This window comes from Podarcis liolepis, assembly GCF_965112155.1.
Source record: "Podarcis liolepis genome assembly, chromosome: 16".
Taxonomy (NCBI): Eukaryota; Metazoa; Chordata; class Lepidosauria; order Squamata; family Lacertidae; genus Podarcis; species Podarcis liolepis.
Window position 1 is genome coordinate 20,837,605 of NC_139567.1, and position 24,486 is coordinate 20,862,090.

A 24,486-nucleotide genomic window follows, 5' to 3' on the forward strand; every position below is an offset into this window, starting at 1 on the left:
GCAGCCTTGGGGATCTTTCATAACATGGAAAGCGGCACAGTGCGCCACTGAAAGAGATCAGCTGCGCTGCAGGAAAGAGAAGCAGCTCATGGTGGCTTGTGGAAGTGAGCCAAGCTACATTTAGCAAAGACGACACAATAGGGTGTCACCAATGTGGTGACCGTGGAAGCTGTGGCACCCTCAAAGTCTTCCCTTGGCACCCACACACCCTGCCCTCTCAGGTGTTGAGGGTAGTTAACTTTTTTCTCCACTAAAAAAGGAGGAAGTTGGAAGCTCTTTCCCGCTTGCCAATCTATGTGCTCTTCGAGGCTCAAGACTTATTTTGCTGGATCCAAGTTTTACCCAGAAAAATCAAAATATGTACATGCACAGTTTCTCTTTTTGTCTGTTAGGGGAACAGGGACCTGACCAGGGGGAGGGAGAAGCGACCAGACGAGGGTGGCACCTAGGGCACTGCGTCTATGGGCCTTAAAATGTTGGCAGCTGCTTCAATACAGCCTCCAGCTGGGTCATTGCCACTAGGTCTGGCCCAAGGAAAGGCAAGACAGCCCACGTCGGAGGTCAGATTTCAGGCTAAACTTGGACCTCATTTATTTATTTTTGGCCTTTTCTGTGTGCAATAAACACGTGAGCCCAGGACCCTGTGGATTGTGCTAGCTCTGCACTCCAAATTAGCATCCACGTTTCCTTACACAAGTTGGATAGAGGCTCCCCTCGCATTGCGCCCCCCCCATGTGTTTACCTTACAGTTAGGTGACATGTTTAGAGAGCTATTATAGTATTACGGTCACCTTACTATATTTTTTATCAACACGGGGGGGGGGGTGCAATTTGGATTCTCTGTCTCAGGCTTCAAAATGTCTTTGAGCCATGCGTTCTACCAGCCTTACTTGGAAAATGAGTCAAATTTGCTTGTGTATGAACTCCAAACTGCATTTTAAAAAATATATACAGTGGTACCTCAGGTTACAATAATGTACATAGCGTTATACATTTATTTACATACAGTGGTAACTCAGGTTACATACGTTTCAGGTTAGACTCCGCTAACCCAGAAATAGTACCTCAGGTTAAGAACTTTGCTTCAGGATGAGAACAGAAATCGTGCTCTGGCTGTGCGGCAGCAGCAGGAGGCCCCATTAGCTAAAGTGGTGATTCAGGTTAAGAACAGTTCCAGGTTAAGAACGGACCTCCGGAACGAATTAAGTACTTAACCCGAGGTACCACTGTATATGGAGAAATGTGCACTTAAATGCTGATGGAGTTACATGTGGATTTCTTAAAAAAAATATCTGCTGAAATGTGGAGAACTGAAGCTAAGGCAGGAAGAACATAGATGCAAGTTTCGTCCACCCCGAGTCACCCACGCGTACACAAACATAAAGAATCCACCGAAGTGTTCATCAAGCTACAATTTTTATTTCTGTACAAGTCTCCCTTATGAGTCACAGGAAGTCCCTCCCCTATCATTGCTTACACAGTAAACAAGCCATTAAGTCAAACTGGGGGGGAAAAGCACACACAAAACAACAAGAAAGTCCTCCTCACACGAACCATTTACATCTTGCATTGCCCATCCAGCCCCCTCCCCACTTTGGGGTCTTAGCGTCAGCCATCTTAAAATGGAGTGAAAACTGCTACGAGTTTTTTTTAAAAAAAACACATTAAAAAAGGAGCTTCCCTTTGAATGTTATGTGGGGTGTGACTGTGTGCGATTCTGAAGGAGGACTTCATAGGAAAAAGGAAGGGTAAAGGGATTTTCAATGCTACAAGCCATTTGTGGTTTGGCATGGCCAATAATTTCATTCAGTATGCCTGGTTAGGCATCTAATACTCTGCCTGATTCAATATTGTGGGGTGGGGTGTTAGGTTGCCTCCTTACTTTCCTGACCAAGATTTGTTGCCTTTAAAGGCTTCATGATAGGAGAAACTAAAAATAAAGTGCAGGTCCAACACTCAGACACAACGAAGAGCACACCCCACTGGATTTCTGCCTGTCGTGAAGCGGTTAAAAGGGCCCCTTTGGGTTCCTCTCATATACATCATATTTTGAACATGGGTTGAAAAACTTGTGCATGTGTGTGTGCGTGCGAGAGTGTGTGCGTGCGAGGAGATAATAAATAAAAGTTTAAATAAGGTTATTAACATCTGTCGGCTGACCAAAGGCTGTTATCCAGTCCTTTGCCTCCTTGTGAGAAACACATTGCTGGCAGGAGAAGCCGCTGCCTTCACGCAGCCTGTGCCGGGGGCTTGTTACCTCAGAAAACCAAAAAAACTTAAGCAACCGCGTTCCTGGAAACTCAGCACTAACTTCCCAAAGCATTTCTGAACAGGCCTCACTCTGACCCAGGACAGGAGAGAGGGATACACGTGTGTGTTTGCACATGGGCGTTTTGTGGAGGGGAACTGCAAAGAAAGCATTACGCCTCACGCTCCTTCGAAAAGGGTGTTTGTTTGTTTTTTGTCCCCATAAAAACACCTCACGTTTCACCCGGAAGGTTTTAAGGCACTGTTGTGAGAACGGATAGGCAGGAATCTACCACCAATCGCCCTTTGCTGGAGCCCGTCAAATCCAGCCGGAAGTGCCCCTGGGTTTTATTAGGAAGAAAAGAAAGCTCGTTTCAAAATAAAACAAAAACGGAACCAAGAAGCGTCCCTCCAAACGAGAGCCGGGAGCGAAGGAAGTGTCACTCGAGGTCCTTGGTTGCAGCAGGAAACCAACTCCCATGCCCTGTGTGGGCTTGTGATGAGCTGCAGAGCTGCCCTCTGTGGTGAGCTTGCGTGGCATGAGCGCACAGTCCCAGGCAGCAGGCATCTCAAGTGGTCAGCCAGTCATTTTGTTCACAGCTTTGGAAGAACGGCCTCCTTTGCCTCACACCTCCAACAGGGTAGACAATACGGTGCCGGGAGGCGGGTGGGTGCAGAAACGCCAAGGCTGGGTTCCATAACCGTAGTGCAATTAAACAGTTCCCCGAGGTGCAATGCCCGTCTCCGGGTGGCGCCGTTCCACGGGGAGGAGAGAAAACAGGGGCGCCTCCTTCCGTTGCCCAGGTCCAGCACTTGAGATCCCTTCTCATCACACTTTTGAACCCGGCGAAGGGGTGCAAGCCGTGGGGGGTTGTGTGGATAAAACGGGACAGACAGATTTCTGCCCCATCAAGAGCTGCTGTTCACGGTTTATTATTAAAGCGGGGAAAGGTGGAAATGAAAGAGAGAATCACACACACGGGAAAGGGAGACAGAGAGGCAGGAAGAGAGGAAAAAAAGGAAAACGTTAAAAACCACCCCTGACAACACTAGGGGAGTGATGGAGCTGTGGGGTGCCCCCTGGCCCTCCATTTCCGGCGTTCTCTCCCCGGCGTCCGTGAGGCTGAAGGGCACGCTACTCTTCGACGACAGCCCCGGAGCAGGAGAAAGGCCTTCCCGTAAAAGTCGGCAGCTTTAGTCAATGCTTTATTAGGACTTTCTTTCTCCCCCTTTTTTGTTTGGTTTTGGGTTTTTTTTTAAGAAAAAAAAACAAAAAAAACACCCCGGCTTTAAAAAATCCCTGGAGTCACCATTGTCCTGGGTTCTGTCCCTCCCTCCTTTTTTTCTTTTCTTTTTTGCATCAGAGAGCTGGTGCTCGGCTCTCTTCCTTTTTTCATCAAGGGTTTGTGGTGGGGGGAGGGCATGTGGAAGCTACATGCGCGAAGACGGGCTGGCCAGCTCGTAGAAAAGCAGGTAGGCGTCGCTGCTCCGGACGTGGCTCGAGGAGAGCGGTGTCACGCTGCAGGGGGAAAGAGAGGAGAAAGCAGTTAGGGGGCTGAGGTCTGGCACTGGGGCGGAACCCCAGGGAATGTATATAATAAAAGAACGTAAAGGAGGGTTCTGCTAGACCAAGGAACATCGAGTCCAGCACCCCGTTTTCCAGTACGGGCAACTCCCCGTTTATGCGGGGATTACGTTCCGAGGCACCACACGCTTAAGTGAAATCACAAAAATTGGGAACACCATTGAGAAAGCCTGCAAATGCCCCCAAAACCTCTGGAAACCCTTGGGAAACCCTTTAAAAAACAAAAACATCTGCCCTCCAAACTCCACCACAATCGCTTCTCCAGAGGCCTCAAAGGTTGGCGCAAAGGCTCCTGGGATTGCACTTGCAAAGGTTTGTAGGATTGCTAGATGCTACTTTTGCACTATTTTTTGAGAGGGACTTGAGAGCCTCGGACGTAAGGTCACCAGGCTAAAAAGATGGACTAATGGCTTTTGGTTTGGGATTGAAACCGGGGAGAGAAGGGTAGGGTTTGGAAGTCCAAAGGAGGCCTGATCTTTATTTTGCAGTGTAAAAATTTTATGTTGTTTATTATTATAAAATGGGGAATTCGTGGATAGGAACCAGGGCCAACCTTAGGAAAAGTATTTTCTTTCTCTTTTTTTTCTTTTTCTCTCTACATATGACTAAGGTACAGTGGTGCCTCACAAGACGAAATTAATTCGTTCCGCAAGTCTCTTCGTCTTGCGGTTTTTTCGTCTTGCGATGCACGGTTTCCCATAGGAATGCATTGAAAATCAATTAATGCGTTCCTAGGGAAACCGCCTTCAGACCAGGTCCGGGGACAGTCTGTCCCCGGACCTCTTCTGAAGGCTGGGGGGGGGGGACAAGGGCTTTTCTTCCCACCCCCAGCATTTTAAAAAACCCCGGGACAGCGGAGGACTTCTCCGCTGTCCGGGCGATCTTAAAATGCTGGCGGGCGGCATTTTAAAATCGCCCCGGACAGCGGAGGACTTCTCCGCTGTCCGGGGCGATTTAAAAGCCCCTGGGAAGGCAGGCAGGGGGGACAAAGACTTTTGCCCCCCGCCAGCCTTCAGAAGAGGTCGTGGACCTCTTCTGAAGGCGGGCGGGGGGCGAAAGTCTTTGCTCCCCCCCCCGCCTGCCTTCAAAAGGTGTCCCCGCGGCGGCGGGAGGTGTCCCCTGCCCCCCGCCCGGCTTCGGAGCACCGGGAGAAGCGATCTCCCCGCAGCCCCTTGCTGCAAAAGACGTCCGGGGGAAGCGGGGAAGAAGCGCTTCGCTTCCCGCTGCCCCCGGACCTCTTTTGAAGCAAGGGGCTGCGGGGAGATAGCGATCTCCCTGCAGCCCCTTGCTGCAAAAGACGTCCGGGGGAAGCGGGGAAGCGAAGCGCTTCGCTTCCCGCTGCCCCCGGACCTCTTTTGAAGCAAGGGGCTGGGGGGAGATAGCGATCTCCCTGCAGCCCCTTGCTGCAAAAGACGTCCGGGGGAAGCGGGGAAGCGAAGCGCTTCGCTTCCCGCTGCCCCTGGACCTCTTCTGAAGCAAGGGGCTGGGGGGAGATCGCTATCTCCCCGCAGCCCCTTGCTTCAAAAGAGGTCTGGGGGCAGCGGGAAGCGAAGCGCTTCTTCCCCGCTTCCCCCGGACGTCTTTTGCAGCAAGGGGCTGCAGGGAGATCGCTATCTCCCCGCAGCCCCTTGCTTCAAAAGAGAAGACCCGCTGTCCCCGGGGCAAGCTTCGTTTTGCGAAGCAAGCCCATAGGGAAATTCGTCTTGCGAGGCAACTCGAAAACGAAAAAACCTTTCGTTTTGCGAGTTTTTCGTCTCGCGAGGCGTTCGTCTTGCGGGGTACCACTGTATATAATCTAAAAGTTACTGAACAAACTGAACTAATTATAATAATGAACTAAGGGCTAAACTGATTATAAAGAAGTATATTAACAAATTATGGTTAAAACACTAAGGATAAAAACTTGCTGAACAAATAATTGGAGCTGGAATACAAGAAGGGGAGGTGTGGGGAAGTCATGAAAAGAAGTTATTGAAAATGAGACTTAAAAGGTGGAACCTTTTTTTTTTGTTTTGTGTGTTTTTCTTTGTTTTCTGTTTTGTTCTTTATACCTTTTGAAACTTTAATAAATATTATTAAAAAAAAATTTTTTTTGCCATTTTTGTGCTCCTTTTCATGCGCCTTCTGGGTTTCTAGAGATTGCGCATGCGTGCATAAGAAGCATATGCTCTGCCACTAAGCATGGATGTCCACTGGTGGTGTGGGCAAGGGAGAACCATAATGCTCGGATTCCCAGTTTTCATTTTTTTAAAAAAGAGAATGTTTCTAGCATTTGTAGAACCTAAGATTTGAGATACAGGTGATGCTAATCTCCTGCGGGCCCCCGTGTGAAAGCTGCAGCCCCCTTCCAATAGAGAAGAACTAGACATACCGTGAGTCATTGAAGGCATGCCACTCTCCGGACACAGGGTTTTTGCAGTAGGCTGTGTAGTGACCTCCCATTGTGGTCCCGCTGTGATTGGAGACGGCGTACAGGTTGTAAATAGCATGATCTGCAAGGTGAGAACAAAACAGACACACACGGCGTCACTTTCATGTTCTGTGCTCTACACATTACTTATCAATGTGTAAAAAGGGGAAGAAACACAGGCATCAGGACTTCATGAATCACATAGGCAAACCCTGGTGAAATTTTGCTATGGTCTTATTGAAACACCTCCTTTTTGCTACTCTCAAAATTCTTTTGGTGCTGGCTCGAAATTTCACTTTTGCAGAAGTTTGGTAGGGGGTTAGCTCTTCGCCACCCCTGCATTTTCAATTGGGCATTTAGGATGGATGAGAGGTGGCTTCAGGGAGCCCGCAGCATCGCTTGACAAACTAGCTGTGTTTGCGTTTCTGTGTGTTTGCATGAGATGTTGCCAGTCTTATTGAAACCAGCTGCAAACCCGTTCAATCCTCGTAGCTTCAAGGGATTCTAGGCAGGGTTGTGGCACTGGGGCAGCTGAGCAAAATTTAAAAAAGGTCAACAGCATCATGGATTTATAATGCCCAGGTGCTTTTGCGTGGCAGCAGGGAGCAGAAGTAGATGGTGTTATGGGGTGATGGCAATGACCTGACCTCCAGACCGGTGAGTTATTGGGAGAGGGGTCAGGTGGCAGGGAGGCCAGAGAATTGCAAATGCACCAGCAGGAGTACTGGACTGGCTCTTCGGATACATTTGCACTGCGCTGATCTTTCTGTTATCATGTCCTTTATCCTCCCAATAAGCAACAATGACCCAGCTGTCAGGAGGCTAAATATTCACCGCCGCCCCACCATTTCATCTGCTGCTAGTGGGGAGTTAAGACTGTTAAACGAGTTTCAAACTAGCTTCATTTTACAGTGGTACCTCGGGTTAAGTACTTAATTCGTTCCAGAGGTCTGTTCTTAACCTGAAACTGTTCTTAACCCGAAGCACCACTTTAGCTAATGGGGCCTCCTGCTGCCGCTGGAGCACAATATCTGTTCTCATCCTGAAGCAAAGTTCTTAACCTGAAGCACTATTTCTGGGTTAGTGGAGTCTGTAACCTGAAGCGTATGTAACCTGGAGTGTATGAAACCTGAGGTACCACTGTATAGTGTACATAAAATGCTACCCACTAGGCGCAACAATAAAGATTTGATTTACAGTGTATACCAGAGGACTAAGAACTAGAATGGACCAAAGTCTATCTAGTCCACACTTCTGCTTTGAACAGCTGCTGCCAAGTCTTTGGATGCTTTCACACAGGGCATGGTGGTGATGGCTATCTTGTTTGTTTGTCTCCAGCATCTGGCACTCGGAGATGGACTGCCCTTGTATATGAAGGTTCCATTTAGCTGCAGTTGATAATGTGAAGTCCTATTGTTGACGCAACCTTCCCACCAGTGCCCACCTCGCTCCTCTCAGGCTCCTCCCACCCATTCTAGTTCCTGCAAGGAAAAAACAAAAAGCCACTCACTGCAGTTTTGGGATGCAAATTCCCTCAGGTCCAAGTCCTTGAGTGGGAAATTAACGAACGTGGTGAGCTTGCTGGATCGCATCCTTGCTTCAGAGAAACGCTTCAGGTCTGGGATAGGAAGTTAAGGAAGAAGAGCAGACGAACTAACAGGACAGATATATTATGGGAAAGAAAGGAGGCTATTGGGCAACTTGTCCGACTTGTTTCTCATTGTTGGAGCGAAGGGTCTGGGCTCCCTGGAAGCTCTCTGCTGAGGCAACCTGCTACCCACAGAAAATGGGCTACTCCATCATGCATAATCAGGGCTGTGCGTATGCCTTACTGTATTTTAAATAAAAGTTCTAACAAAGCTGGATTCTGTGACCTACACGGCCTATTCCAATCAAGTGCATTTGCTTAGTTTTGAATTTATTCCAGTGCTGTTATTCTGAATGCTTAAAAATTTAATGGCACATTTTTATCCTGCCCTTGTTCCAAGTTGCTCAGGGTGGTGTACAAAGTTTGCTTCCTCTCACAACAACCCTGAGACGTAGGTTAAGGGGCTGGAGAGAGACTTGCAAAGGTCACACAAGAAGCCTCCCAGCCAACTGGGCATTCGAACCCGGGTGCCCTCATTTGATAGATCCAACAAACTGGATTTCAAGATACAGGAAGCAGCACTGGAACTCCATCCCCCTTCACCACCCCAGCTCAAACTTCCTTGCTCTAGCATGAGGGCTAGAATCTTGCACATTTAAAATCAAAACATTAAAAGCTGAGATCCTGAGATGCTGAATTCTATGCCCAATACAAAACCCCTGTGTGATGTTATTGCAGAACAGTTGCCCCCACCCCCACCTGCGATTCACTTGCCGTCTATATGCTCTCTAGAATAAGGACACAGCCACAGGGAAGGCAAAGGATACGCAACACTAAAATCTTTGGGAACCTCTGGATGCTGAATTTTTTCATGCATTTTGTTCTGGCTTTGCAGCGGCAGCAGGTCTGGAAAATAAAGGGACTCCTGATTAGTGGGAAGATATCATTAGAGTGCTGTGTCACAGGGATAAGGCTGGGCTAGCTCCTCTTCCTCTCCCTTCTGGTGGCCAGGGCTCCTACCCCTTGAGGTGGCAGCTGCCTGCATTCCAGTCCACCTACGCCTATATGCGCACAGGAGTGCAGGAGCACCACTAGGAAACATTATTAACAAGTTTGGGGCACCAACACCCACCAAGAGCTAGGGAGAAAGGGAGCGCTAAAGAGCAGCAAATGGCTGGATTTGCTTGGAGTAGTAAGTGGGTGGCAGGATTCATTCAGTTTGCCTTTTAAAGAAAACCTACCAAATTTGCACTTCCTTAGCCGGTAAATTAAAAACAGGGAGGAAAACCCCCACAGTTGCTGCTCAAAATTCACTCCTCTGAATTTTTGTGATGCAGTTCTCCAACCAAATATTGTGTATTAAGGTGCATATATTAGCAAAAATCATGTACAAACCCGCGTAAGGTTCAGGGAAACTGCTTGGGAGAAATGCAAAAAAAGAAAAGAAAGGGGGGCCACATGAATATATCCCTTACTGGTTTCTCATCTCCGTCTAGGATGTCCTCCTTGGTGAAGAGATACATGCAGTCAATCAAGTTCACCTCCCCGTAGCTCTTCTGCAAAAGAGGGAAGACACACCAAAGAGGTGGGAGTTAAGAGCGTTCTGCCAGAGCTGGCATGCTGGGGATCGGGGAGGGTGGGGGTGCGGGAGACAAAACAGCACCAAGGTGGCCAGGAAGTAATGGAGAGCACATGGTTACCTTAGCAATGGGTAGTGACAGGTCCCAGAAGGGATCGAAGGCTGTTGAGCAGTAGCCACACTCACTGCACGTCAGAGAACTCTTGAGCTGCCCAACAAAGAGATCTGAAGAGGCAAAAAGTTGGGGGAAATGAAGAGCGGGGACACACAAAGGAGGGATGGTTCACCGTTGTTGGCTGGACCAATCAGCGAAGGCTAGCCAAACACTCAACCTCTTTCCCAAACAAGACCCGGCAACTGGTAGCCTGAATGCTACACCTGTCCCAGAATCCCATTCTGCGTGACACTTGGCATCTCTACCAACTCATCTGCCTTACTCGCAGCAGAGGACTGGTATTCTGTGTTGGCCTCTGGGTGGAATCTTGCTAGTCATGTGACCACTGCCTCAGGTGGTAGATGCAGTGGCGTAGTGTGGGAGGTGCAGGGGGGGCCGGCCGCACTGGGCGCAACATCTGGGGGGGGGGGCGTGCTCGCACTCGCAGCTCTCTGCCCCCTGCCAAAATCCATGGGTTAGGGGGCGCAAATTACTTGCCTTGCCCCGGGTGCTGACAACCCACGCTACGCCACTGGGTAGATGCAAAGGGGTAGGGAGAGCTGTGTGTGTCACAGGGCCTGTTCTGCCCACCTGCCTGCCAAGCTATCCTGCTGCCTTCTGGGAGCAGTAGAGGTCCACGTCCTGTTGCCAGTTCCAAAGTAAGATTTAACTGCCAGCCTGGCAGAGGCACTATCTAGTCCTTCGCCTCAGGCAGAAACATTATCTTGGATCCACCTGGCAGCTAATCTGTGGCTTTCTAGGCAGGTGGAATCCAAATTTATGGGGTTCCATTTTGCACTTCAGATGCCAGCCTGGGGAGAGGCTTCTCCCACATGCCTCTTAACGGCTGAGGTTTTGATCCAGCCTCCCCAATTAGCTTTAATGACTCAGAAAGCCTTCTGGGCTCTATGATGGACCATCAAAGCCTTCTCAACTCCTGGGCCTGAATCAGGTCACCTTATCTTTCTATGCAAGCTTTGAAATCCAAGGCCTTCTCAAGTTGCTCTGATAAAACAGCCCCACTAAGCCAAATCACTACGGATCAAGATGAAACCGTAAGCCAGCCTTTGTTCTCTGTGTGCAAATTTTAAATAACCACATCAAGGCTCAATTTTGCGCAAAACTGTACTTGAAAGGGCCTCTTAAGGGACAAACTAGATGCTGAGTACAGTTAACCTATCTCACTTTTAGCATTTAAATAGCAAATGTGTGTGTGTGAGAAAGCGAGTGAGGGTGATGGTTGTGAGATCATTTTTTTAAAATTTGGCACAAAATGAAGCTTTCCTCTTAGGCTAAGATCAGCTTCATTGGAATGCGAGAAGGGCAGGTAAATTTATTGACTGCAGTGAAGGTGGAAGGGTTAACTCCCAACCCACTGCTACTTACATGTCACCTCCTGTGGCCTGCTATCTAAGGCCACATCTGCACCAGACATTTAAAGCAGCATCATTTGTTAATGGTGCCAAGAGTTGTCAGGAGACCAATTTTTGCCCCAGAGAGCTACAATTCCCAGAACTGTTTAACCATCGACCTCTCCCCCTGGGCAACTCTGGAATTATAGCTCTGCGAGCGGATTAGCAGCCTCCTAACAATGCTCAGAACCCTCAAAAAACTACAGTTCCCAGGATTCTCTGGGGAAGCCAAGACTGCTTAAAGTGGTAGGGCGCTGCTTTGAATGCATGGTGCAGAGATGTGGCGTAAGATCTAAAAATAATTAAAAATGTTAACTGAAATCAGAGTTAGTGCAATGCTTGACACTGTGGGGAATGTGCTGAGTCATGGAATGCCAGGACAAGGATCCTGTCTCATTCAGAACTCTGAGCTGAAATCACCATCACCTGTACCTGGGATCCTGATGCCTTCTCCTAACTCCCAGTTCATCCTGTGGTGGCTCTGGAGCTGCACTTTAAATCACAGGTGGCGAACCTTTTGGCCCTTCAGATGCTGGGAGCGGCTGCTGGAGGCCCACAGGTTCCCCCCTGCCCTGCTGTCCTGGCAAAGACTTACCCCCAATCCGGCTGTCTTCTCTTGCCAGGTATTTCATCCACATCTGCCTGCCCTTTTCATCGTCGCTGCAAAAAAGGAGATAGAAAAAGTCTATCCAAGGCTCTTCCAGGGTCAAAGGGAAGTCACATGAGAGACTGCAGGGGTGCGTGGAGCTCTGGATTACAACTGGGGAAGCTTAAATCCCCAAAGCTCATGGGGCGACCTTGGGCTAAGTCACTCTCACCCTACCCTAACCTACAGGACTGGTGTAAATATACATTTAGGAGGTGTGGGGGCCACTGTGTACAGTGGTACCTCTGGTTAAGAACTTAATTAGTTCCAGAACTGAAACTGTTCTTAACCTGAGGTACCACTTTAGTTAATGGGGCCTCCTGATACCGTCACGCTGCAGCTGCGCCGCCGCGCGATTTCTGTTCTCATCCTGAAGCAAAGTTCTTAAGCCAAGGTACTATTTCTGGGTTAGCGGAGTCTGTAACCTGAAGCGTATGTAACCCGAGGTACCACTGTATCTTAAAGTATAATTTTATCCTGCTCTTTGGCAAAAACAAACAAACAGCCAACTGCTCCCAGAGCACTTCACAAGTGTCCATGATAAGACATTCCCTGCCTTCAAGCTTACTATCTAATAGGCACAACACAAAATGAAAAAAGGGATTGCAATGGAGAAAAAGCAAAGCAAAGCCAGGCACCGTATCCTAGTTACAATTTCTCATTTTTCCAATCTGAAGCCACCTTTTCCACATCAGTTGGCAGCTTTTATTTTCTTTTAAAAGCCCTTTTGCACGTAGTTTTGATCAATATATACATTTCTGCAAGCAACTTTCCCTAATAATATAATTCATTTTAGGAGCCAGTGCCATCCACAATCCAATGCCCACCCCCCTTCTCTGCCTGCTCTTCCCAGTTCCTTCACACTCTACTGCAACTCACGTGAGATGGTCTAGGTTGTCTTGGTTGCCTTTGGGCCTCACCAGCACTCGGTTCACCTCACTGTGGAGCCCATCAAGGAGAAACCGCAGGAACTCCTGTGCATCTTGCTGGCTGCAAAGAAGAAAACGGTAAGCGTTAACTGATCCCCATCAGAGATGAAGGTAAGGTCTTCCAGATAGGATCATGAGAGCTGGAAACCTAACTCCCACTTGGCTAGTCAGCTTCCTAGCCAGCTTCTGAGACCAAATTCAGGGGAAACGGAGGACTTTTGCAGGAAGAACTGGTGGGTGCAGGCAGGGTTAAATGCCATGGTTCCTAAGCTTGTGATCCTACCTTGCAAACACCCACCCGCTGCCTTTCACATCAGCTGACACTAGCTATGTCTGCATTGAAGCAATTCCTACTATGGTAAATGAATCTTACTCCAACTCTGCACCAGGTTATTTTGGGTGGGTGGGTATAAAGGAACCCAAAGCTCAGTGCAAACTAAAAGCATATTTGAGGTTGGGTTTTTTTGCAGGTGTATTCTGCAACATGCCATTGACACATTAATACTGCATTAGTGGTCAATTTATACTGGAATGTCTGCACATCATTCCGCTTTATTATTTAATGCGTTTCCCCAATGCTTATGTATTATTGGCACAATAAAAAGTAGGAACATTTGTGGTAGGTCCCAGGATTTCAGCCAGAAGTAACGGGACACGCACCAATTGGAAATGAACCAGGATAGCCGCTCGAAAACCTTTTGCAGGCGCAGACAGTATTGAAAGTGGGATTACGGTACGTATAACTACCCTGATACCATCACGTGCACAAAGCATCACAAATGCACAACAAAAAGGACCAGAGGAGCTACATCTGGAGGCCACTAATTAACCATCCCCCTGCACCCCAACAAATAATTTTGTCCATTGGAAAATGAGCAGGGGGTAACATTTCTTACTTGTAACCCACAAAGCGGGGCGCGTATCTTTGAATCTGTGTCTTGAATTCAGAAGGACTCACGGATTCATTGGGAGATGACGTCCACAATGCCTGGATGAGCTTGGCAAACTCTGGACAGTGGAGGGGAGAGGGCGATTGGGGAGGTGTGGGGCAGAAAGAGAGAAAATACTTGAAGGTTAGGCTTGTCAGGGAAGGGCAATGGCTTTGCCATGGAATCTATTTCACCAAATGTATCTGAAAGACCCTAAAGTCTAGTCTGAACAACTATGCCAACAACAATTTCCCTATGCCAAAACTGGATGGACAATTCCAGTTGGGAGCGTGAAAACAGAGGCAGGTGGTGAATTGGAAAAAACAACAACCCAAGAGGTCATATAATATGGATAAGTGGTTCCCAAGTTGTGCAGTACTATAGTTGCAATGATATGGAGAGACAGTGTGATGTAGTGGTTAGAGGGCTGGAAGACCAGGGTTCAAATTCCCACTCGACCATGAACTTGATTGGGTGACCTTGGGCTGCCCCTCTCAGCCCAGCCTACCTCGCAGGATGGTTGTGGGGGTTAAATGGAGAGCAAAGGGGGGAGGGAGCTCTTTGGAGAAAAAGGCTGGGATATAAATGCAATATATTATAAATATATAGGCTGCCTCCGGACTATTTTGTGGAAGAGAATCAAGTGCACACTGGAAATTTAGGTTTGCACAATTAAAGTAGATTAAAATGGCCTCTCTTTCTCTTGGTCAAGTATAACGAATTCACTTTGCAAAAAAAGGATCAGACTGCTGTTTGGAAGGTGAGAGGGGAAAGTGCGAGATGAACAAATGACTCATGGGAAGATGCATAAAACCCTACAAACAAATCAGGATGAATGTGGGACAAAGGCTCATTGCAATATACCGCCCGTAATCCCGCAAACAAATTAGAGCGAATGCGTAATACATCAGGATATAGTCTGACCTCAGTGTAAGCTTTGTGCAAGCAAATCAAGATGACTGGCCAGTGAATAGGTCATCTGGGAGGAGACCATAGATAAACAGAGGTCCAACTATTGGTCCACTGAGTTCACTATTGTCTACTCTGGCTGGCAACAGCTCTCCTGGGTCTGAGATGGAGATCCCACATTAGCGAGAGATGCCCCCCGTCAGATGCCTGGCTGTCCACCCCCATTTTGGCACTCCTGGGTAGGCAGGAAATGCATTCAGGAGACTCATCAAGTCCACCACACATGACTGGAGTTTATCTCCTGCTGCAGAGGAGACAGAAAAACGAAGAGGGTAAAACTGAAACCCAGAAAAGCCATTTAGCTTTTCATCAGAGTTCCTTATTGTTGTATTTCTGTATCGTTTTGAGGCTTGCTTCTCTTTTTGGTCAGCTGCGGAGGAAGCACTGAATTTCCTTCTGCCTCAAGAACCAACCCACCCTTCTCGGGGGTTCGGGGGCCTCAAAGTCAAATCTGCCCCTGTGAAAGACCCTGGTTTGAAACCTCTTGGGATAGGGCAGCTGCCAGTCAGTGTTGACAATATGGGGCCGAGCGGACCAAGGGCCTAATTGGTGTAAGGCTGCTCGCCCTGTGTGTGAAGTGTCACGGCCCTTACCAGCCATGAGGGCCATCTGCATGCGGCTTTTGTTGTTCAGGTCATGGACGTACTGGTTCTGCAAGCAGTAATCTCGGAGCTCTTTGGTGTTGCTCAGACACTGCAGTATTGAGTTCATGAAACACTACAGGAGGCAAACAAATGAACATGCAGGAAGTGTGAGGACAAATAGGTCAACTTTCTTTTCCTTTCTCCTTTTTCTAATTTCAAATTCAGCTGGCCACATTTCTGCATCAGATCGTGACCCCCACCCCGAAATATCATACATATCTGTCCGCATTTTAGTGCCCATTCATTCTAACGTGCGCATTCTGGTATGCAATTTGGCCTACTATACACATATTTGCAAGCGATTTTCCGTACTAAGAACTTTATTTAGGTATGTAAAACATTTATACATCTTGCCGTTCATCACCAAGAGCTCTGTTAGGTGGCTAACAGAAACGAAACCATAAATTAAACCTTTTTAACGTATCGCTTGCAATTTTACAAGCCAAAGCACCAAAACAGAAGGCAGGAACTGGCATAATCCAGCAGCAGTGAGAACCATAAGAAAATACAAGAGAATGTTAGAATCAGGTCAGTAAAGGAACCCCAGCTGTTTGCAGTCTAAATGTCTTCCCCAAAAGGAAAGAGTTCTTTTTAATATATATATATACATATACAAAAAGGCCATTAAAGAGATGGTGGGAGCGATGAGCTTGCTTCTCTCGGGAGAGAGTTCCCAAGCATAGACAATGTATGTTTTATTATTGCTAAAGCTCCCTTGGGGCCAGGGTCCTTTAATGGCTGAAAAGTATACTACGAATAATTTCATATAATTCTCTGGAGTCTTTTTTTTTTTTTGCAATGTGTGTGTCTTTCAACCAAGATTCCTCTTTCTGGGGTGAGGAGATACAAATCTGCATTGCTTTTAAATGCAAATAGTGGCTGAGGCTGACCTGGTCATTAACCGGACTGATAACTTAATTCTTCCTCCCTCCACTTGCTGTGATCCTGGCTAATAAAAACCCTCTTCTGCAGGTGCTGTATGAATGGAAAAGAAAGCTATCATCTGTCCTAGTAGTTGGATTCTGTCTCCTGCTCCCAGTGTAGCAAACAGCAGCTTCAGATGAGGTGCCCCCCTCCAGGACTGCAGCGGGGGGGGGGGAGGGTTAAAACTCCCCTCCATGTCTGCTGTGATTCTGTTAGCAGTCAGCCTTGCCCCTCTACCCCTATCCTCTATTACCACCACCCTCCCTGAGTTTGAGGCCAGCACCAAACTCTGTATAAGTCCACCTGTACTGTGATGACATCTATACCATAAAAGTAAAGGAACCCCTGACCATTAGGTCCAGTCATGACCGACTCTGGGGTTGCGGCACTCATCTTGCATTATTGGCCAAGGGAGCCGGCTTATAGCTTTTGGGTCATGTGGCCAGCATGACTAAGCTGCTTCTGGCGAACCAGAGCAGCAGACGGAAACGCCGTTTACCTTCCCGCTGGAGTGTACCTATTTATCTACTTGCACTTTGACATGCTTTCAAACTGCTAGGTTGGCAGGAGCAGGGACCGAGCAATGGGAGCTCACCCCGTCATGGGGATTTGAACCACCGACCTTCTGATCAGCAAGTCCTAGGCTCTGTGGTTTAACCCACAGCATCCCTACTGTACATTAAAAGCACATTAAAAGCACATGGCCTCCCCCAAACACTCCTGGGAACAATAGTTTCCTATAACCCTCAGAGGGGTAAACTACAGATCCCAGGATTCTCTGTTCAAGTGTCATAAATGTTCTGTGTGCATAGGGTGTGGGTGTCTGAGATGGCGAGGCTGTGGAATAAAAAAATTCCATCTAAGACAGGCCCTTATATTTCCAAATGGGCCTTAACAGTTATCACTTTACCTAAAGGTGACTAGGGATCTGATAGTGAGGCGGTTGCATTTTTAATGTTTTCTTCCTAGTTTTATCAACGGGGAACATTTTCAAAAGTGCATTTATTGCCATTTGACGTTGCGCTTTCATACATCATGTGAGCTGCCTTGAGAAAAGAATGTTCTTCCTGAAAGGCTCAGGTGTGGAAACCTATGGGATGGGCAAACCTCAGCTGCTCAGGCCCAGACTAGGCCTTGTGAGGTTAAATGCTCCTCCAAATTCAACATGTAGGTGTTTGCGCCTGCACTTAAAAACAACTCTAAACAAGCACTGCATGTTAAACCTAAAAGAGCATTGAATTTCATGAGTTTGGGCCTGAGCGGTTGAGGCCTGGTGGGGTGGGAGGGTGACACACTTCCTGAGACTGCTGCAAAAAGGCCCTTCAGAAGGGCAGGGGATTCCCACCACAGCAAAGGGGAACTGAGGGACAAACAGCGGTGGAAAGAGCTGTCGAAATTTCCTGCGTTGGCGGGTACCCACCCACCGGGCACGGAGAAGTGCCACACCACTAATCCAGCCGTGACCGCCGGGCTGCACTGGCTCAGCTGGCGTTGTGTGTGCACGACTTTCCCACATATAATGTTCTCATTACAGTGCCAGAGGCAATGTGGCCTCTGAATGCCCATTGCTGGGGCGCACGTGTTGGGAACAGCACTGTTGCGCTCAGGCCCTGCTTACGATATGATAATCTACATCAGACATTCAAAAACCAACAAGCCTGCTATCCCAGCTATGCCAGCCTGGTTAGCCCCCTAAAAACTCTGATACCCCATAATTAAATACAGTGGTACCTCAGGTTAAGTACTCAATTCGTTCCAGAGGTCTGTACTTAACCTGAAACTGTTCTTAACTGGAAGCACCACTTTAGCTAATGGGGCCTCCTGCTGCCGCACGATTTCTGTTCTCATCCTGAAGCAAAGTTCTTAGCCTGAAGCACTATTTCTGGGTTCGCGGAGTCTGTAACCTGAAGCGTATGTAACCTGAGGTACCACTGTACAATATACTCCCATAGAGGCTACCTTACACTGCGTTTAAAACCAAAATTGCATTTGGATAGACACTGTTTCTCAGACGGTTGGTCCTAGTCTTTATAACCCTGTACCTTCTTCCAGAAGGCAGAAGCTGAAAGAGATCATTTCCAGGGTGCGCACTATCCTGCACTATCTCTGCAGTTTCTTATGGCACTTTGCAGGCTTTCCCTTAGAGCAGATGGCTGGCCATTGTGAGAACAGGATTCTGGATTAGATGGGCCACTGGCCTGGTCTAGCAGGCTCTTCTTACATTTGTTTGTGTGTGTGTGTGCAGTGCCTAGATAGCTCAGTTGGTTAGAGGGTGGCACTGATAATACCAAGTTGCTGCAGGTTCGATCCCCATGTGGGGACAGCTCCATATTCCTGCACTGCAGGGGGTTGGCTTAGATGATTCTCACAGTCCCTTTCCAGCTCTACAATTCTATGATTCTGTACACAAGGAAGAGGCATGCAAATCACAATGGCTGTAATTATGCCATACAAACTAGCGCATGCATGCTATCCCCCTGGGGCTCCAGGCGCCTGATGTGCGAGGGTCTGAGAGGTAGCTGCATGGTGGTGCGGTCATGCCACGATCTCTCTGCAAGGTGAGCCAAGCAGTGTGAATTTGGCAAGGAGGCAGCAGCAGCAGCAGCAGTGCCCGGCAATGAGACCAGAGTGATCTCTGTGCTTGACCTGCCCAGAGACTAGGTTTAACCTTGTGCTGCTTTTTAAATTGTTCATTTCAGAGAGCTTTGGTTCAGACTTGCGATTCAGAGGCTCAGCTATATGAATCGGAGAGCTCTCCCTTTGAGTCTTGCTTCCGCCGTGATCTCACTACGAGGTGGGCTTCAACAAGCCACTCTAGCTCTGCCTCAGTCCTGCCATCTGCATTATGGGGCAATAGCTGAAATAAAGTGAGGAGGAAGACGAGGTGGTGGTAGAGGAGGAAGAGGAAAAACAAAGTTTTCCCTTTGCCCTGCTCCTTTTCCAGCATAAACCCGCTCTTTAGTGATAAAAGGTAAAGGGACTCCTTGCCATTAGGTCCAGTCGTGACCGACTCTGAGGTTGCGGTGCTCATCTCGCTTTATTGGCCGAGGGAGCCGGCGTACAGGTTCTGGGTCATGTGGCCAGCATGACTAAGCCGCTTCTGGCGAACCAGAGCAGCACACAGAAACGCCATTTACCTTCCCACCGGTGCGGTATCTATTTATCTACTTTAACGTGCTTTCGAACTCCTAGGTTGGCAGGAGCAGGGACCGAGCAACAGGAGCTCACCCCATCGTGGGGATTCGAACCACCGACCTTCTGATCGGCAAGTCCTAGGCTCTGTGCTTTAACCCACTGCGCCACCCACGTCCCACTCTTTAGTGATAGATCAGAACAAATGGCAATCCGGGGAAGACCCAGATTGTCATTTGCTCCAACTGAGCATTAAATAGCAGTTTCCCCAGGTGGGGGGTAAGGAAGTGTGGGCAAACTGAAGGGGTGGTCTGGATCTATCACTGCAAGTGCAATGCAAACAATCCATATATCTGGTTTTTATTATGTTGAAATGCCACACAGCTCGCCAACAGAAGCCAAGGGCAAACTAGTGACCTAACTGGGTATACATAAACTAAGAATTAAGGAACAGGGTGTGCCGCAGAGCGTAGGCTCAGCCCAGGAGCGTGTGATCGGCGCCACTACCAAAACTCACAAATCCTTGCATGTGAAAACCCACTTCTGGTTCACCCCATCCCAAGTGTCTGTCGCCCCCCCCCCCCAGCAATTTGCGGTTTAAGCTTTCAGGATCTTGCTGTTCTTAGACACTAGGCGTCAGAAGCCCCTTTCTGGTCTACTCAAATCACCCAGAAGCCTATCAGCAGATCTCAGGCTGCAATCATACCATACCCTTAGAGCAGCACCATACCACTTTAAACAGGTCCATGGCTTTTCCCAAATAATTATTGGGAGCCGCAGTTTGTTGCGGGTGTTGTGAATTGTTAGGAGACCTCCCTTTCCCGTCCTCTCCTCGACAGAGCTACAATTACTAGTGTGGTTTAACAATCAGTTCCTCTTCCCAGAGAACTCAGGGAATTGTAGCTCCCCTGTGATGGGAATCTCAGGGCCCTTAATAAACTACATCTCCCATAATTCTTTGGGGGGAACACCATGGGACTGTTTAAACAGTGTGAATGTGGGCTCAGTTCTCCCGCCCCAGTGCAGATATACCCAAGTGGAGGGAGGACAGGGATGGAAAGAGAAGTGGACTCACAGTGTTGCCGAGGTTCCGGAGGCCGGTCAGCCCCTGCACAGTTTTCGAATTCTGTCAAGAGAGAAGAACATGCATTGGTTGTGAGAATGCGGTAACTCCGGGTCGGGTGGATATGCAAACACAGCCAAATCCAAGGGTGGTGGTGGGGAACAAACAAAGGCAAAAGAGAAAGGGGGTTCATCCTCCCAAAGATTTGGGATAACGGGCATAAAGATTTCAGGCCATTTAACCCACAGCTTGCAGGGAACCTCAAACCCCTGACACATCCCTTGTCAATACTTGCTGAGCAGGATCAAGGCTTAAGGGGAAGGTTCCCTACTGGGGGGATAGTGGAGGTGGTGGGGGTCAGGAAACAGAGCCTACAAAGCAAAGCCAGTGCCCTGCTTTCCCCTACTCTCAGCGCCAGAAACGAATGAGTGCAAACTCTAGCAGCAGCTGACAAAGCCTGTGGGAAATTTCTGCTATCACAGAATCAAAGGCTCTGTAGTAGATGTGGGTATTAATATCTTGCGCTCCACCAAGAGATCTCAAGCGTTCGGGCTCAGTCCTAGAATATGGAAGTCATGGCGAAGGGAGTGGGGAAGAGACAGAGAAGGCGCTTCTGTGCATGTGCAAAGAGCTTTCACTTTCCAAAAGTAAGTTAAGGCAATCGGACTCTGTCTCATCTAGAACTGGGCACCCCTGGACTTCCAGCATGACCCTGAGTTTCCCATCACCTATTAAATGAATCCAAAAGGCTGAATGAATGAATGAATGCAAACTTACTGTATTTACTTATTACCAGTGCTTCCCCCCCTAAAAACATGTTTAGGGGTACTCTAATTTTGACTCAAGAAAATCACCATTTTATAGTTCAAATCGGGAAAAATAAATACAGTAAATGGACAAAAGTACAAAGATTCACAAAATGTTTAGGGGTATGTGTACCCCTGCGTATCCCCAGAAAAAAGCACTGCTTATTACTGCGTATCTACCCCAACTTTTCTCCAAGGATCTCAAAGTGGCATAATATGGTTCTCTCCCACACCCCCATTTTATCCTCACGGCAACCCTGTGAGGTAAGTCAGGCTGAGAGACAGTGACAGGCCCAAGGTCACCCATTGTGGGACTGGAGCCCTGGCCTCCCAGGTCCTAGCCTGACACTCTAACCATGATACTACACCAGCTCTCCTACTTGGGAGAAAGGGGCGGCAGACAAATTAAATATTAAATAAGCAGGCAAACAAACAAATAAATTCAGGACTGTCTAATGGTGCATATAAGATCATAATGTCGTTTGTAAGAAGTACGGATGAGAGAATCTGTCAATCGCAGTTTCTCACTTCTCTCGTCTTAAATTCAGTTCTCCACAGTAGTTTGCAAAAAGTCCTCATAAAAACCCATGAGGCGTTTTAGTGCAGATTTGTTAATTACATTTTTTTCCTGAGCATTTGCATCCCGCTATTCAGCCAAAAAAAGGCTCCCAGAATGGCTTACGTACAATCTTAAAAAACAACAATAGCACACAAGGGGAAAAGGCCAAGGAGAGAAAAAGGGAACGAATGAATGAATGAATAAAACTCTGTCACCAATTTACTCGAATACACACACACACACACACACACACACACACACACACACACACACTCTTCGGCATGAAACTTTGTCTAATACATGTACTGTATACATATTTTTTCAAAGCAATTTCCCCTAATATAAAGCATTTTTTATGAATATATGCATCCTCGTGCGCATTTTACCTTAGCAGGTGGGTTTTTGTACACATTTGTTGGCTGGAGAACTGCTTTGCAAAAACCGCTTTAAGCAAACAATAAGACAGGGAAGGCAAAGGGAGGCCTTTGGCAGAAGAAAAACAAGAGAGGATCATACAGCCGAGAGAGCCACCCAAAGTGTTGCATCAACTCCTTTCCCTCCCATGGAGGTGTCTGCAAAGCACTCAGTTGACCTTGTCTTCAGGAGGGCAAAATCCCGGGAAGCCAAAGTCCCATTTCCTGTACATGTGGTGCCCCACACATGGCAATGTAGCAGCCAGGGGAGTAACCAAGCTTGGCAAGTCCCCAGCAGCAGCAGCAGCAGCAGCACCTTGGCAGTCTGTTGGGCCTGGAACACAGAATCCTGCCCAGAATGGATCCTGGAAGGGATCCAGCTGGCACCCAGCAGAGGGACAGAGGTCATGTGGGCATTGCTCAGGGGGCTGGGGAAAGAGAGAATGGAAAAGCAGGGAGGACAAACTTCATCTCTGCATTTTGCACCTCTGACATAGGTAATGCAAGGAGTATCTGCTTTTCAATCTCCAGGTGGGCAGGGAATACATGCCACCCCCCGGCTGAAACCCTAGGAGAGCCACTGTCCATCAGTGCAGGCAATATTGAGCTAAACAGAACAGCGGTCAGACTCAATATCAGGCAGTTTCCCATGCTCCCAACTTGGGAAAAGCACAACTTCATTGTTCTGGATAAAGGCCGCCTACTGAAACTGCAGACAGCCACTAAGAGCTCTCTGCTTGCTGCGTGGCTTCAGAGACCTGCCGTAAGGAGGCGAGACACAGGGAGATGTGCACTTGATGACAGCCTTCATTCCGCGCTCCTGGTAGAGCATGTGCTGTGGGTGCAGAAGGTCCCGGGTTCAATCTCAAGGATCAGGACATAGCATCTGAAGCATTTCTAGCCTGCTCTCCCGCCAAGAAGGCTCTCAGAGTGGGCACAACACATGAGGAAAGAGGGATGGGGAGGGAGGAGGGGAAGATCAAGGTCGGGCACCAGTTCTTAAAGTTACAGGTCTAATAATGCAGCTATATAGTTCTATTGATGTACAGTGGTACCTCGAGTTGCGGACGTAATCTGTGACGGAGGCACGTCTACAACCCGCAGCGTTCGCATCCTGAAGAACCGTGTCTGCATAGGCACAATTTGGCGCTTCTGCGCATGTGCAAAGCGCGATTTAGTGCTTCTGCGAGTGGAGAAACCCGGAAGCAACCCCTTCCGGGTTTCCCACAGTCTGCAACCTGAAAACACGTAACCTGAAGCGTCCGTAACATGAGGTATGACTTCCCACACCAGATCAGGCACAGAGGAGAGCGGGGGGAAGCCAGAAGGACCCAGAATCGTATATCTAATTCTATTCTCATATAGCTGACTAGAATCCTCACCGGAGGGAGCTCGTTGAAACTGCCCAGCAATGTCTGTGTCAGTTTGGGTTGTCTTGGATTGGACAAAGTCTTGGAGGTTGCCGCCTATTAATGGCTATTGACCATGATGGCAGAATAGAGGCTCCATGGGCAAAGGCAGCATAGCCCTGGGTAACAGAAATTAAGGCAAAAGAAGCAGGGCGATGAGGGCTTCTTCCTTCTAGTTCTACTGCAAACCTCCCCGATCGGATCGGTGCCCCTGTGGGGCATCTCTGCTGCAGACAGAGCGCGTTGGACTTGAAAGAGCTGAAAGAGCTGGTGCCTGATCTTGCCTTTCCCCCTCTGCCCTCCGCTTCCTTCTTTCCTTTTGTCGCTTGTCTTTTACAACGTAAGCGTGAGAGGGGGCAGAGACTGCCTTGTTTCAACTGATTGCATGCAAGCTGTTCTGGGAGCCTTTTTTGTGCGAAGACTTGGTGTGTGTGTGTGTGTGTTATAATGCACTACAGTAGTACCTCTGGTTGCGAACGGGATCCGTTCCAGAGCCCCCTTTGCAACCTGAGAGGAATGCAACCCGCGTCTGCGCATGCGCGGGTCATGATTCACCGCTTCTGCGCATGTGCGTGACGTCATTTTGCGCATCTGCGCATGCGGCGAAACCCGGAAGTAACCCTTTCCGGTACTTCTGGGTCGCCACCTGAAAAGACATAACCTGAACCGAACGTAACAAGAGGTATGACTGTATATAAATTCATAAAATGGTTTAGGGCTGCAGGCTGAATGGAGGGATGCCCCTGCCCCCCCCCCCTGCGCTGGACTGGGTTTGGGGTTCAGTGGGTTAAAGCATCAACGCTTTTTCTTACCTCCTTACATTTCTGGCACCCCAGAAACTGAAGAGGAGGAGGAGGAGAGGGGAGGAGGAGGTCCCTGCTGCTTCGCCAGCTCCAAAATAGCAGCGCTTGGCATGTGTTTGTAGGAGGGAAAGCAGCCTCCTCTCCTGTTCCTGACAACAGCCCAAAATAGACCGGCTCAAACAGCACACGTTTCTGCTCTGGCAACACAGCCTTATGTCACATCGGGGGGTGGGATGGGGACAAGTGGACCCCTATTCTCCATATCTAAGGGAAGACAGAATTGCA

The 24,486-nt window shown here is 48.3% G+C and overlaps 2 protein-coding genes across 9 annotated transcripts in view; both read right to left on the reverse strand.

Annotated features, from left to right (window-relative positions):
* C1QTNF5 (C1q and TNF related 5) overlaps positions 1-24,486 on the reverse strand; it is a 201,947-nt gene that overhangs the window by 42,351 nt on the left and 135,110 nt on the right. The window lies entirely within an intron of this gene.
* Positions 1,398-24,486, reverse strand: part of USP2 (ubiquitin specific peptidase 2) — an 80,360-nt gene continuing 57,271 nt past the window's right edge. For 7 of the 8 annotated variants that reach the window (XM_083481036.1, XM_083481034.1, XM_083481037.1 and 4 more), the window contains 11 exons: positions 20,224-20,274; positions 15,042-15,165; positions 13,447-13,558; positions 12,501-12,611; positions 11,571-11,635; positions 9,531-9,634; positions 9,306-9,386; positions 8,658-8,736; positions 7,753-7,860; positions 6,204-6,324; positions 1,398-3,766 (listed from right to left, as the gene is read on the reverse strand). In XM_083481036.1, coding sequence (XP_083337162.1) covers positions 3,679-3,766; positions 6,204-6,324; positions 7,753-7,860; positions 8,658-8,736; positions 9,306-9,386; positions 9,531-9,634; positions 11,571-11,635; positions 12,501-12,611; positions 13,447-13,558; positions 15,042-15,165; positions 20,224-20,274 — 1,044 coding nt within the window. In that variant the 3' untranslated portion in view covers positions 1,398-3,678. Of the gene's footprint in view, positions 3,767-6,203; positions 7,161-7,395; positions 7,861-8,657; positions 8,737-9,305; positions 9,387-9,530; positions 9,635-11,570; positions 11,636-12,500; positions 12,612-13,446; positions 13,559-15,041; positions 15,166-20,223; positions 20,275-24,486 lie in introns of all 8 variants that reach the window. The other variant, XR_014520379.1, reaches the window with a different exon arrangement.